Genomic DNA, 15,344 nt, shown 5'->3' with positions numbered 1-15,344 from the left:
AACAGCATTGGGAGCAGGAACAGGTCACAGTAATCCCATGAAGGGAACACATCATCACAGGGAGCATCAGCAACTCCATTTCGTGCATTACTAGAGCCCCGTTACTAGACAATGCCCTTGGACATCCAATACAAAAGCTGCCTCTAGCACCCAGCACAATTTGCCTCACAGCCGGCATTCAGCTCACATTACCACACCTCAATTTCTCCACCTAATGATTCCCCATCCCCTCCCCTATGTCATGGAGTAGGATGCCAGCCACCAGCCTCACCTCCATTGGGTAGATGCTGCTCTGAGCAATGACCCCTGCCAGAGAACCAGCCACTAGCCGCTCATGAATTCCCAGCATTTCCTGGTCAGTGCCAATGAACCGTTTGATCTGTAGAAACAAAAACTTATTATAATAGAAGGAGGCTTCTCGCAGTGAAAACAGTCTGACTGGCTGGACTACATAACACCTTCTCTCCTCAGCATGGTCCACAAACTACCTCCCTTTTCACTTGCTGGGTCTGCGACAGGCTAGAGAGGGAAGTGTGAACACCACCTCTGTCCCAACCATGCACCCCATTACTTCACTGTGACCTCATGCTACGCATTTCTTCAGCTCTGCCAGGGGGTGAGGTGTGAAAGGCACTGTACCCACCACTGGAGAGAGGAGCTTGCCAGGCACGGGCATAGAGTTCATGCCCTCTGCCTGCCCTCAGTCTTCCAAGAGGCACCATACATTTATACCCTGACTGATGGGTTACCATCCATTACATGGCTCTAGCTGGAGCCTTTTCATCCAAGTGACTGCCCCTCCATGGCCTTGAGTCCAAGCTTCAATATGACTTTTCCCCTTACCTGCTCATAAGCCATGAATTTGATGGCAGACTCTGGCGCAATCTTCAGGACGTTGATGCCATTCCCCCGCCACAGCGACTTGGGCCCACCCTCTCGGATCATATGGGTAAAGCCACCAACGATGCACATGTTGTTACTGCGGGAGGCATGGACCTGGCAGGGAGGAAGGGGGAAAATTCTGATTGCTGCTAGTCCTGATTGCCACAGCTGCCTGTAATCCTAGGACAAAGGGCATTTCTTATCTACCCAGAGATTTAGGGAGCTTTAACCCTTCCCAGATTACATTTAGAAAAAGGGGGGGGAAGGCATTTTTGGGTTTTAAATCTGAGATCAGTTAACTGATTAATCCACCTGAGCCCCAGCCCATCACAGCAGGAAGAGGAGGGAAGAATTCTTGCACAGACACCCCCCATGAGCTCTGGTACAGGTAGAAGAGGCTTCTCAGCTAAAAGACAGGGATAGTCACTGCTAATTGCCTGCCTAAGCAAAGTCCAAAATCCCTGCTGCGTAACTCTGCCTTTTAACACTGATTACACTTCTCTGCCCTGTGAACCTGGAGCCAGGAGACCTGCCAACAAGTCAACTCAGTCATTTCCAAGGCCCGGTTCTCAATCAGTGAATCCTCTTGAACCAGTTCCATGGCAGTAAGTTCCCCAAGGCTGTCGGGTACAAGGTGGTCTAGCTAGGACCAGTGATGGCTCTCTCATCTGCTCAGCTCCTAAAGTTTTCATATCATGGTGACAATTAACAGGTCAAGAATGGCTTTTACATGGCTAGAAATGATATTTGGTACAGACCAAAAAGCGGCCACACAACAATGTGGAAGTAATAAGACTGAGTCCAACCAGAATCAGTCACTTGTCTGGACAGAGTTTCAGGTCTGCTGCTAGGATCCATTTAAATGGACCAGTGCACTAAGGGAAGCAGCATGTGCACCTTGATAAAACAAAGTTATCTTTGTTTTTTGCCCTACCTGCATGAGCACTTTCAGCCGGTCCAGTGGAGCCGTGCAGGTTCTGGACACTGCACCTGCACCTCCACCCGCAACCAGATGTCTCCACCACATGCCCGTCTGCCTCTCTTCCACTGTGAACTCATCAGGGACTGTCAGATTTTCTCCCACATCAAAGATCTGCAAAGGAAGGAACATGGTGTTGAGAAGTGCTTGGAAGGATAGAGTTAGGTAAGTAGCTTCCTGTCACGTCCCCAGAGATCCCGCTGTCAGTCACCTACAACTTCCCTTGGCTTGAGTACTTAAATAAATAGCTGTAAAGCACTGAACATGAGCTTACTATTCAAATTCCCAGTTTGTTTGCAAGTCACAGCTGATATGTTTGACCACACACAATAAAGGAACTGGCAGTGCCAGAGAACATGCAAATCATCACCATGTAACAATAGCCATACTGGGTCAAACCAGTCTGATAGTATCTGACAGGGGTTGGTGCCAGATGCTGCAGAAGGAATGAACAAATAGGGCAATTTCAAAAGACCCAACCCCCGTCATCCACTCCCAGCTTCTGGCATTTGGAGGTTTAAGGACACTCAGAGCACGAGATTGAGTCCCTGACTATCCTGGCTAACAGCCATTGATAGACCTATCCTTCATGAACTTCTCTAATTTTTTTTTAACTCACTTATAATTTTTGGCCTTCACAACATCCCATGGCAACGAGTTTCACAGGCTGACAGTGTTGCGTGAAGTAGCATTTCCTTTTGTTTGTTTTAAATCTGCTGCCTATTAATTTCATCAGCTAACACAAGAACTAGGGGTTATGTGAGAGATAAATGATACTTCCTCCATACCATTCATGATTTGATAGGACATGGGGACCCTTCACATTTTAATGACTCCAGTTCAGGAGGCTGGGGACCTGCCAACCCTCTGGGCTGCCCCAATACAAAATGCCTAACTTTAATGATCAAAGTGACTAACCAAGGGCAGTGGGGTGTGGAAAAAGGTAGGTAACTTTTGGAACCTTCTGGTGCTCAGCCAGTCTGCTCTCATTATAAAAAGCACTGAATAAACATATCAAGGAAGGGCTGATACCTGTCGTATCAGTTCCTGGTATTGGCAAGTCCTGAACTAGCAGGAACTGGTTTGAGCTCTCAGAGCTGTGATCCAAGTCAACCTGTTCGCTCGCTCTCCCCTCCCTCAGAAGGTCCAGTTGTCACCTGTGCCAGGGACTTCAGAAGCTATGCCAAGGATATATCAAACAAAAATAAGAAGCAGGAAGTGACCAAGCTTCTAGAGCTAGAAGGCAGCTACTGAACCAAGAGAATGATGGGGACTTGGTACGTGCTACTGGGAAGTGGCACTCTTATCAAGAAATTGGGGAAGAATCAGGTCTGCTTTGGCGGAGGAATTTTTTTCTTTTACCGTTGAGTGCTTCCAGTACAGGATGATCTCAGGAATGTTCTCCACTGGGTGCAGCAGGTGATAGTCTCGCCACTCATTCCAGTCAATTGTCATAGTTCCATTTTTATCCATGCTTCAAAAAAAAGTGTATTACAAACAAATGAACAGGAGATGGGTGCATGGCCCCACTGAGGGAAAAACTCCTCCTCACCTCCCCCGCGGTTATTCAGGGCTCATCCCCTCACCCCGAAGTAGAAACCTTCACAGGGCAACTACTGGAAAGTGTTACAAGGGTTGAAAGGTACAAGACACTGCTAGGGAATCCTCTCCTCCCAAGCCATGCAGACAGTAGGGGAAATATGCCTCATTTTTTCCCTCCCCACTAGCCACACCAAAGGATTTGTTGTGCCCCCCTCCCACCATGGTTAGAACAAAACAAAAAAATAAAACAAAAACTCTGGCACTGCAGAGAAGATAAGGAACTGGCAGAGACTAAAGTTACACAGGTACTTACTAGGTGACAGGACCCCAGAAATGGCCTGTCCTTATTCTGACAGACAGGCAAACAGACAGAGGGTAGGATGGCAAAGGAAAGAGGAAAAACAGGACAAATAAGTGACTGTTACAGTATTAGTGCCACATGCATAGTGCTAAGCATTTCGGTATAGTAAGTAAACAGTCAGTCTCCAGAGCAGCAAGCTGTGGGTGACACGGTAGAGGCACATGGGATGTCGGTATGATCAAGTGCATGCCTTTCTCCACAGTAGGCTACTGAAGGATCTTTAACTGCAAGGCTCTGAGATCTTGACGTGAGAGCTACAAGCATTCTTCTCCATTCATTCTATGGAATGGGGAAGGGGGAACTGAACTCCTCAGAACCTAGAAGAGGATTGTGCATAGATGGACTTCCCACCTCCCTGGAAGTATCAGATGGTAGCCATGCTGGAGACAGAATACCATCTTTATAGCCCAGTGGTCTGATCCAGCATCACAAGTCACTGTTCTTATTCATTCTATTTGACCAATGTTCTTGCTCTTTATTCCCCCCTGCCCCCATTTGATTCAAGCAGACTGAGCAAATGGGTGGCAGTTCTTCAGCCTCCATAGTGCATTATAGTTTTCAATACATAGAAGATTCAAAAATGCAGTGAGAAGCGATAGGTCTGAGGAGGGAGAGCTGCAGTCATTAGGAGTGCATACAGGGAGCGAAGAGGAGGTAAGATCACTCTTTACACTTCCTTCTACATTTCCTATGTAGAAGCTGAGGTGTAGAAGCCAGCTGAAAACTCACCTCTTGAGGATCTTCTCAGCCTGCTGTTCAGAGATCTTGACTCCCAGATCCCGGAGGGATTGCATGATCTCCTGGGCATCGATACGGCCTGCAAAGATAGAAGCCAGTGAGCCCAGACACCATTTACCCAAAGAAGTTTCAGGTTGACCTGCAGAGGCCACTGATCCTCTAGGACTATTAGAAAGAGCCTCACCATCATTCTTTTTATCCAAGCTCTTGAAGACCAGCCTCAGTTTTTTCTCATGATCTTGGAGATAGTGAACAAACTCCTCAAAGTCCAGCTGCCCATCCAGGTCCTTGTCTCCAGCTTTCACAATTTTCTGTTTTGAAGACATCAAAACAATGTCAGTTCCTCGTTCATTCAGATCTGTTTACCCCATCTTTCTTCTTCAAGACACTCCCTTTATGTAACACTAATCAGTTAGCTAGACAGACAGTGGGACGCACATGCAGCATCAAGAAAAGTTCTCCTCCAAACTGGGTTCAGCTTTACCCAGGAAGTGATCAGCATGCAACTGTGCCAATCATGTGTGTTTGTGTGTAGCAAATGGAGGGCAGGAAGGAGAGGCCAAACTGATTCCAGGCACATGTCTTCACAAGTCAGTCACATAGACCAGATTACTCATACCTATGCAACTGATATCTAGCTAGTTAAGTGTCAGACCTGTAGTAATATACAACACCCTATGCCATAGATTACAATTGCTTAGTGCCTCTGTTTGAGATTCAGATAAAAGCACTAGGACGGCAGGAGGATCATAGAACCTCAATCAGATTTTCCCCCTCCCAATCCAAGCTTTTAGTTAAAAGCAGAGTTTTCTTCCTCCCCCAGTGCATGAAAAGGAAAACCACCATTGGTAATAACCAATCCCAGCCAGCAAGAGCCTGTTACCAAACCGAAGTCCATCTCCCATGGACAGTGTTAGCAATAAAAGCTGCTATGATGCCAGCATGAACTGGTTTAGCCACCCTGCAGCTTATACACTTAGGTAGACCTGAACTGTACAAGGTCCCTGGGAGATGCAGATTGAACAGCAAAGGTTTCTTATAGGACAGCAGACAAGACAGAGCGCTTACATTGAGATGGGAATCTAGCCCAAGCAACTGGCAAAAGATAGGGAACTTTAGCTTTCACACCTCAACTCACTCCAGCATGAGGAAATAGCATATAGCCTGCCCTGCACGTGGGCACAGCGCTACTTGTTAATCAGGCAGGAGAAAGCCAGCCTGCACAGAGCAATTATTCAAGTCAGTCAGTTCCTGGTCTACACCACACTTGCTAGTTGCCTTGCACAAATTACAAGAGCCAACAGTGACCAGCACCAAGTAACTCAGTCTAGTCACATTCTCTACTTCACCTCCCTTTTGGATTATAATGCTAGTTATTCTCTATGCAAACAGCGGCTGGCTATTATTGTAATAGACCTCAGTTCTGGACTCCCACATGTCAGACCCTTTAACAAGTCCTGCAATTACCCATACCTAACATTAATTTGTAAGGCAGGTTCTCAGTGAAAGTATTTCAAAGGGAACATGCTAAGCCAAATTTATTCCAATATTTCTTAAACCTATGGAAGCTAGCCTCACTCAGATGCTTTTAAATCAAGGTACATCATTTAGTTTTAAACCCTATATGTAGCTACACACACTTGGCCACTACATTTAAGGTTAAAGTCAGACAAACACCCAATTGGTCAATTTTGGTCCCAGGGCAACCCAGGATTATTCCTGAGAGTCTAAAAAAAATAAAATGAAAACCTGAACCACAGTGACCTTAGAGATATGCCCACCGTGTTCCTAGTCTGCAGACAGTCATATGACAGTTGTAAAGGACACAGATGGGGCCCCATATTCAACTTGTAGGCTAAAGATAGACAAACACCTCTAGCATGTCAACAGATCAGTGTTAAATAGCTGATCCAGGCTTCCCCCAAGCAGATAATCCCTGACCAGTGGAATTCACAGCCTCCATAAAACAGTTTGGAGAGCTGGAAGGCTCTCTTCTTCCTATGATAATTCCTGACAGTTATCCCCATCTCCTCTGTGATAACAGGAACAATGATAGTTAGGCAGTTTCTACCTGATCAGGCTTGCTAAATTAATCACTCCAAGCTTCACTAAGCAATGAAGGATGCAAACTGTTTCTAAAGTCACAGCAGTGGGCTTGCATCAAGGGCATTGCTGGGATTCTTTCCTACTTGTGCAGGAGGCAGGGTGACCAGACGTCCCAGTATTATCAGGACCATCCGATATCAGGGGCTTTTATGTCTCAATTTTTCACACTTGCTATCTGGTCACCCTAGCAAGGAGTGTACACGTTATACCTTCAGCATCCTCTTCAGGGATATGGGTGAGAACTCACCCCTGTCTTCTTGCCTTCAGAGGCAAACAGGAATCACTGCAGCAATTCCTATTTTGTACTCTGTAAATACATGCAGTTACAACACTAGCATAGCTGTGCTTTTGCAACATTAGGTTTATGTTAAGTTGCTAGTGTTTGCCATGATCACCTGCATAAAGTGCCTTTCCAATTGTTCCCCTGCCCCTCCTCATTTCTTATGCACAAATCTGCCATGCACTCAATCTCCTGGAACGCATAAGCAGTCACCAGTGCCCTTAACAGTATAATCATCTGACATGCAACTAGCGCCAGCAGCAGTGTGCTGGAACAGAAGGGACTGCAGTGGAGTGGAGAGAGGGCGAGTGTTTAATTCTAGTACAGGGGTGGCCAACCTGAGCCTGAGGAGGAACCAGAATTTACCAGTATACAATGCCAAAGAGCCACAGTAATACATCAGCAGCCCCCTCTCAGCTCCCCCCTTCCTCCCACTCCCAGCACTTCCCACCCACCGGCAGCCCCACTGATCAGCACCCCCCCTCTCCCTCCCGGGAGATCAGCTGTTTCATGATATGCAGGAGGTTGGCTGGGGGGAGAGAGGAGCGAGGGCACAACGGGCTCGGGGTGGGAAGGGGTGGAGTGGTGGCAAGGCCTGTGGCAGAGCCAGGGGTTGAGCAGTGAGCACTCCCCAGCACACTGGAAAGTTGGCACCTGTAGCTCCAGCCCCAGAGTTAGTGCCTGTATAAGGAGCCGCATATTAACTTCTGAAGAGCCGCGTGTGGCTCCAGAGCCACAGGCTGACCATCCCTGTTCTAATAAATTGCGCTTCTGTAGTAGAGGGCTTTATGTGAAACATTTGTGGGTGAGGCTATAGCCTTGCCTACACTATGAACTCTTCCATGCAGGGTTTAGACATGGTTGCTGAAGCCATGGTGAACACGGTTTGTGTTTGTCTACACTTGCTGCTAAACAGTGCACAACACATGTTTAGCTGCACCCACTGTGAGAAAGGGTTCAAACTTCCGAGTAGACACAAGACCTAGGTGCACATGCTGCTGGATGCCAGTACACAAAAAGGGGTGGAAGACAAGCAGTAATGAGGAAGGGGCTAACAGTACAACCCTACAGGGATTGTCTAAGAGCAGATGAGGCAATCTCTTCCCCCCAGAACTCACTTTACCGTGCAGTTAATCAGCTGGTTTACTCAAGAGCTCCTAAATTCAGCCAGAATGAACTATAGGGGAAGATACCTAAAACAGCCTCTAAGGGGAAAGAATATTTGGCTCCCATGTCTGTCCGTCTCCCAGCCCCCACAGTTGACTCCCCTTTAAGGTGAGGAAGGGAGCCTAAGAGGAAAGACAACTGCCCTATAGCGTGCTGCCAGCAGCCCCTGCAAAGGGGCAATGGAAAAGATGGCGGCAACCCATGCCTCTGGCTATAGATATGAGCAGCAGGGGCCACAAGCAAGCTTGTTTCCCATACACTCGTCAAGCCAACTAGTCCCAAAAATCTTGATACACCCCTTTCCCCACCGCATCCCCACCTTCCTTTCTGCCACCCTAGTCCCAAGCCATACCTGTTTCCACTGGCGGTAGGTAGAGAACTCCTGGGAAGGAATGAAGAGGCTCAGGCGGAAGATAGATTTGAGCTGGGCAGGGAGCCCCTTTGACTCAAAGTATTGGAACTCTGTCTGGGACTCCCCAAACACTGGCACATACAGACACAAGCAGAGCATGTTTCTGTACCAGCAACTCAGGTGCTGACCTACACGGCCAAGCGGTCTGAGCGATCCCCGGCTGGAGCTAGTTTCAGTGCCTGGGGGAAAGGAAATGCCGGCAAGTCTCATGACACATGGCTATGAGCTGTCCATGCTCAGCTGTCATTGGCTGTTCAAGCCCTGCCCTTCTGCTTAAACGGGAAGCCTTTGTGCAATACCTCCCAGTTAGCCAACCAGACACTGGCTTTGTGACAAGGCATGTGAGCTGCCTCCAATTGCTCAACTCCAGGCTCTTTGTAAAGCCCAAGCAGCCCACGTCACACTCTCACCAGCAGAGTTAACTCTTCTCTGTCCCCCTCACTTATCCTTTCTCCCTCCTCAACCCAACCGGGATGCAGACAGCACAGTTCCATGCAGCACCCAAAGCACTGCAGCTGGGAAAGGCTGTAATAAATGTTTAAGTGTGTAGAGGGAGAGCTGCAAGAATATCCAGGAGAAGCTTCTCCCTTCCCCATTTGTAATGCTCGCTGGATGCTCTTTGCCTTAGATTAGGCTAGACTCTTTGGGGTTGGAATCATCTCTTCCCAGCACACAGCACAATGCCATCCAATCCCGATTGGGGCCTTTGGTCAATACCATAGATACTAATGCTAGGATTCAAGGGACTGGATTTCCCCTCACCCCACAACCAATATTCCAATGATTTTCTTACTTCCTCTAAAAGATGCATGGGACACAGGATACTCCACACACCCACTGCCTTCACGCCACATTCAAGATCTCCAGCTACAAGACCCTAAAAGTCCCATGTTTAAAGGCAGCTGTGGTATAACAGAGGATAATTAGCTCTCTGGTTATAAACAATCTTGGGAAATATAATTAGAGCTTGGGTGATGTCAGCCATGAGGGAGTATTCCCTGTGTGCCCAAACAGATCAATGCTGCAGCCCTGTTCTCAGGGACATTGAGAAAAGGTGGCCAAGAGACACATGCCCCTGTAACAGACTTGCAGGAAGCCAGTCGAAAGTAGGCTCCAGGTTAAGATGGAATATACACTTCAGACTCAGTCTTGGAAAACTTGTGTGTCTAATTTTGAGACAAATTAAAACCTAACTAGCCATCAATGGAGCAGTAAATGTAAGCTTGCATGCTTATGCGGTAAATGGTTAATTATAGATGGGAAAACATGAAAAAAACATTTTGTCCAGTTACGCTTACACTGCAAGATAGTTTGAGTGGATACAGTGTTTTTCCCTGGTTCTCCCATCTATTATTAAGCCACTTAATGCTTTCATCACTGGTGCATGGAGCAGTATAGAGTTGGTCAGGCTGACAAATGGGGTGTGCTGTGAGGACCCCTTACTGAGCACAGATATGACTACAGGCTTCTAAAAGCTTGGCACCTTGGTGTGTGGGCACTAAATATTCCCTGGCATTGCTGTATACAGATAGAGAAAAAGGAACAAAAAAGACCACACACCAGGCTGAGTGTTCTGTAATCAGTTACAAGGCTATTAATTGCTTCCCATAATCCTCTGCATTATTAAAACATAGTTAAGTTTTAACAGGAAGGTAAAGTCCCTGTCCCTAAAGTCTGCCATGGAAAGGCTACCAGATGAGAGATGGGTGCAAGAATCAACATTCAATTTCCAGCTTCCTAAAGCACTATGATCTGTCTGTTCTAGGGGAAAGGAAGTTCACTTGTTGGACTAGTTTAAACCAGTTTAGCAAATAGTTAACCTTGCTAGAGCAATAGTTTGCAAATGATTATGCTCTGGCCACACAGGCCAGACAAACTATACGGCAGAACCAGTTTAAAAACTAGTTCAAACAAACATTCTCTCCCTCACATCCTAGTGTCCAAAAAACATGAAAACCTTTCCTCGGAATTTTGTTCATTAGGGTGAAATTTTAAAACATGTCTTTACAAGCTGATCATGGAGTAGCAAGCCAGTTACATGGATGGGATTATTTAGTCTGGGGCTTTAATTTGAGGAATTTACAAAAGCAAGTCATGATCTATTAAGCAACGTTTAGTATTCTCCCCAACTTCAGCTCTCAAAAGCTTGGCCATACTACAGCTTTCATAACTCCACCCCCAGGCCTCTCACCCCACTATGCGCCTTAATTTCACTATTACCTAACCAGGCTTAACCTACTCCCCTGTGACGTCTGTCTGCACACAGAACAGGATCCTCTCACCAAATCCAGATCCTCTTAGAGATCAGCTGCAGAAGCTTGTATGATTCACAAGCCAATAGTGCACCCCTCTTTCCCCACACTTGCCCAAAGACCAATCTTTGCTACAATCATCAGCCCTACAGAGTCTGATGGGAAACTGGCTTTTCCCATCGGAGACCTACTCCACTACATTGCGATTGAGAAGCCCCCGCCATCACCACACACGCACGCTTCCCTGAGTTTCCAGGCATCATTCTTTGTTACAGCCACTTGACACCACAGTTGCTATGACAGCACAATGCAGCTTTTCCCAATGAAATCCACCTACACTTGGAAGCAGGAGACAATGGACAAAACCGTGCGTTTCAGGAAGAAACGCCCACCATTCAACGTCAAAGTAGAGAAGAGAAGAGGAGGGCAAGAAAGTCATTTTAAAGCAAGGTATTAGTATTAGTTACAGCATAATGAACTAAGAGGAGGAGATGGAATGCAACTTGAGTTTACACCAGCAACAGCATTTACAGAGATGACTGCAAAGCAGGACAGTGTGCAGATATCAAGTGTCTAGACCTCATGTCAAGAAGCTGGAAGGTCAGAAGTATCAAAGCAAATTGCTCTGTAAAGCATCAGAGACCTGGGTTACTGTGGTACTGAGAATTTATTTCTACATGCTTTAAACAATGAAGCCGAATATAGTGAGTGCCTTTTGGAAATACAGCAGTGGCACTGTCCAGCCCACTCTCCGTACATCTGCAATATCTGAGGCTGAGCTGCAATGACTCAACTACTTGGGACTCTAGAAATACAGTGAAAGCTACACAAGACACCTACCTCTGCTTCACTGTGAATCTCTGGAGTATCCTTCCCTTACTCCCGCCTAAACTACCCCTTCCACTGATCTCCATTCCAGATAGCAGGATGGATGAGATGGGGAGGTAACAGTCATGTGACAGATCCATACCTACTCCTTTCTTGCAGTGAACTCCCAGCAGCTGTCTCCCACCAAGACCAGTCCTGCCCTGGAAAGAGCACTGCCTAGACCCAGCTTTCTTCAGCTACAAAGGACTGACCTTAATTTGCCATCAAGAGGGCCGAAAGCTTACTTTCAAATCATTCATAAACAGCACTTGGCATAATAAAACAAATCCTTGTGTCAGTTACCAGTTGCAACATCTTATTTGAATGTTAACTATTGTTCTGTGCATTCCTGTTTACAGGGGACATTTTTTGGAAGACCACTCCAAAGGACACAGTACCAAGATTACATTCAGTAATGCTGTGACTTGCAGGAGTACCCTCATCCCAGCAATTCTCATGATTTCCCCCTCTTGTGGGCCTCTTAAGTTAGAGATCCGCTTGTCGGTGCCTCATCCCAAGCGAAATGCTAGAATTTGATTACATGAAAAAGTAACATAGGACAGTATTAAGGAGACAAGATAAATGTATACCTGCTCTTGATACCTATACTATTTATTTCCTTTCCCTGGGCAGAAACTTGGCTTTAGCTCAAGGGCTTGCTCCCTATCTGAAGTCCCTTCAGCACAAATCTTTCCTGGTTAGAGTATGTCTACAGAGCAATCAAAACCCTGCAGCAGGGAGTCTCAGAGCCTGGGTCAATTAACAGAGACTCATGGGGCTCAGGCTGAGGAGTTACAAGTAGCAGAGTAGCTGTTTGGGCGTGGCCTGGAGCCTGGGCCCCGAGAGCATCCCCACTTGTCAGGTTTCAGAGCCTGGGCTCCAGCCCGAATGGCTACACTGCTATTTTTAGCCCCACAGCCCAAGTCGGCTGACCCAGGCCAACTGCACCAGTGCTGCAGGTCTTACTGCAGTACAGAACCCGAGGGTATAGCCATTTCCTGTGCATCTGTGTCACCTCCAATTTTAGTGCTCTCCATTAATGAGGCCACGGTTGAATTTACACCAAAACATCTGCCCAGAGACATAAGGCAGCTGCATTAGGACAGAGGGTTTTGTTTTTTAATTTAACAGGTTAAAAAAGCATCTGGAAATATTAAGAGCAGGTCTACACTACCAGTTATGTGGATATAACTTAGGTTGCTCAGGAGTGTGAAAAAGCCACTCCCCTGAGCTATGCAAGTTACACCAACCTAAGCGGCAGTGTCCCCAGATAGATACCGCCTCTCGTGGAGGTGGAATAATTATGCTGAACAGGAGAGCGGCATAGAGCGTCTTCACTAGATGCGCTACAGCAGCATTGGCACAGTTGTGAGGATGCAGTGCTTCTAGTGTAGACTAGCCCTAAGTGCTGGACTGGGCCACACTCACTGGAAATATAGCCTGAAGACTAATGTGCTTTTCCATTGTGGCACAAGCAGCTTGGGAGACCACTGATTGTCCCTGGACCAGTCTGAGAACCACTGTGTCTGAGGGGTTGTCTACACTACCATGCGGGGTCAATCTAAGATATGCAACTTCGGCTACGTGAATAGCGTAGTTGAAGTCAACGTACTTAGATCTACTTACCACAATGTCTTCACTGCAGTAAGTCGACAGCTGACACCCTCCTGTCGATTCCGCTTGCGCTTCTCGTTCTGGTGGAGTACCGGAGGCAACGGGAGAGCGCTCAGCAGTCGATTTATCGCATCTAATTGATCCCTTGCTGGATTGTCAATCCGGTGGGTAGTGTAGACAAGCCCTGATTATTGCTCAGCCAAGGAATAAATAGGTCTCGACTGGTAATTTCTTTTGATTTTGTATTTCAACTCCTGGAAGTTGGAGTATAATTAATTGTACAGGACAGAAAGTCCTAACAGGACACAAACAAACATCGAGGAGTGGACAGGGATACAAAATGGGGGAAGAGGGCAGTTAATCATTTGTTAATTCAATACAGTCCACAGCAAACTAAAGAACAATAGCAGCTAGCCAAGGCTACAGGGAGGGGAGAAAGTAAAAGGTAAATATTTCACATGAAGGTAACTAAACTCCAGGCGAACTGACCTCTTCCACTCATGACAACCAGCTCAAGAGTGACAGATGCCGGTGTGATGGGCAGGAATTTCCTGCGCACACCTGGTAAACATGCCAGCAGATCACATACCCATCAACACTTGACATACATGTGGGTGAAAAACAGCCCGATGCTTCAATAACCACCTCCAAGTAGCCATCACATCAAAGCCTGTGCAACCGTAAGGCAACGACCACAGGGATAAACAGAAGCAGTTCATACTGGACTATAGAATCTGCTTCTTAACATCAGGTCTGTTCGTACAAACAAAGCCATCACAGCAACTAGCTGTCAGGCATAATAAATATTTCATATTTATATAGCAGCTGAGGAGCTCAAGACACTTTTACAAAGGGAACAGAAAGGCAGAGGGATTAAACAACTCACCCAAGGTCACAGACATTCAGTGGCAGAGCTAGGAACAGAACCCACCTCTGCCTCTCATATCCCACACTAACCATCAGACAACAGTTCCCACTACATGACAGCAAACATAAATGAGAAGCCCCAGTGCTGAGCTAGGCTTTCCCCATCCCCACCCTCCCAAAGATTTCAAAGCTGAGTTAATTTTCTCTCCACTGTCAGGCTGCTTCCAAGGTCATGGAAATGTGTCACATAGGGAAGGAATGAGACAGACTTCAGCTTCATCCCCACTCTCAAAGAGGGAACATTGATCTGGAGAGACAGACTGATCTTCTCAAAGGCAGACGACCCTTTACTCTTGTAGAAGATGCACAAGAGATCTTTAACCCCACTCATTCTAGGCTTCCTCTCACAGCCTGCTTTAACTAGTCACTGGCTTCTCGGTCTTTCCCCTTCCTATCTTCTCTCCATTCACCCTTCATGCATTTCTTTTCTTTAAAAAGGGTACCCAGGTGTCATCACTGGACAACCAGCAAAGAAGAATAAGTCCCTGCAGCTTTCTCAGTCAGTCCCAAGCAGGGACTGCCCCGTCCAGTGGAACCAGAGCCACAAATTCAGCCCTGCTTGGTTCTATCCAATGCCTGAGGCAGAAAAGATTACAATCGCCTCCACCACATAATCCCAGCCTGTTCATCCCAGTAACAAGAACACAGAAGGCTTTTAAAACAGCATCTATACGTAGTTTCCTGCCTGGTAAACTGGACCTTGCAAACCACCTATCATTATCCCTGCTGGTGGCCGAATTCTTCCCTTCTCCTGCTCCCATCACTTGGAGAGGCTGTACCTGCCTGCAACCCCTTTCCCCCAGTCCCAGTCACTCCCTCTGTAACAATCACAGTGCGACTGCTCTTCTCTCCCAACCTCCACATTAACTTCTACAATAGGCAGCAGTTGCCACCTCTTTAAATAGCTAAATAATCAAATTAAGATAAATAAAATTGTACCCAGCCTATACTGTTGCATAATCCCAGGCTCCTGTACATTAACATACTGCTTAACCACCTTTGTCTAGCTGCCCCAGATACAAGGAATCTCCTTTTGTTCTCTATCTATTTTACTTGCCCCCCAAACCCTCTCTCCCTCTCCTCAGAAGTTTCAATCTTCATTCCAGTCCCAGTGTTCCTTCCCTATCCTCTCCTGGGAAACTATTTTTCATTGCCAAGGTGTAAATCCTCCTGCCTCCGACAGACTCCAGCTCTGTGCGCCATTTAGCTAATGCTGT

The 15,344-nt window shown here is 46.7% G+C and overlaps 1 protein-coding gene across 7 annotated transcripts in view; it reads right to left on the bottom strand.

Moving 5' to 3' along the window:
• Window positions 1-15,344, bottom strand: part of SLC25A25 (solute carrier family 25 member 25) — a 34,898-nt gene that overhangs the window by 3,812 nt on the left and 15,742 nt on the right. For 2 of the 7 annotated variants that reach the window (XM_050926921.1, XM_050926925.1), the window contains exons 2-8: window positions 4,687-4,813; window positions 4,494-4,581; window positions 3,717-3,752; window positions 3,224-3,335; window positions 1,817-1,975; window positions 844-996; window positions 272-379 (exon numbers count right to left, since the gene is read on the bottom strand). In XM_050926921.1, the coding sequence (XP_050782878.1) occupies window positions 272-379; window positions 844-996; window positions 1,817-1,975; window positions 3,224-3,335; window positions 3,717-3,752; window positions 4,494-4,581; window positions 4,687-4,813 (783 nt within the window). Of the gene's footprint in view, window positions 1-271; window positions 380-843; window positions 997-1,816; window positions 1,976-3,223; window positions 3,336-3,716; window positions 3,753-4,493; window positions 4,582-4,686; window positions 4,814-8,407; window positions 9,343-13,212; window positions 13,341-15,344 lie in introns of those variants that run through there. The other 5 variants (XM_050926923.1, XM_050926926.1, XM_050926927.1 and 2 more) reach the window with 4 other exon arrangements.

This window comes from Gopherus flavomarginatus, chromosome 17, assembly GCF_025201925.1.
Source record: "Gopherus flavomarginatus isolate rGopFla2 chromosome 17, rGopFla2.mat.asm, whole genome shotgun sequence".
Lineage (NCBI taxonomy): Eukaryota > Metazoa > Chordata > Testudines > Testudinidae > Gopherus > Gopherus flavomarginatus.
Note: the sequence above shows the minus strand (reverse complement) of the source record. Positions and strands in the feature narration are given on the sequence as shown.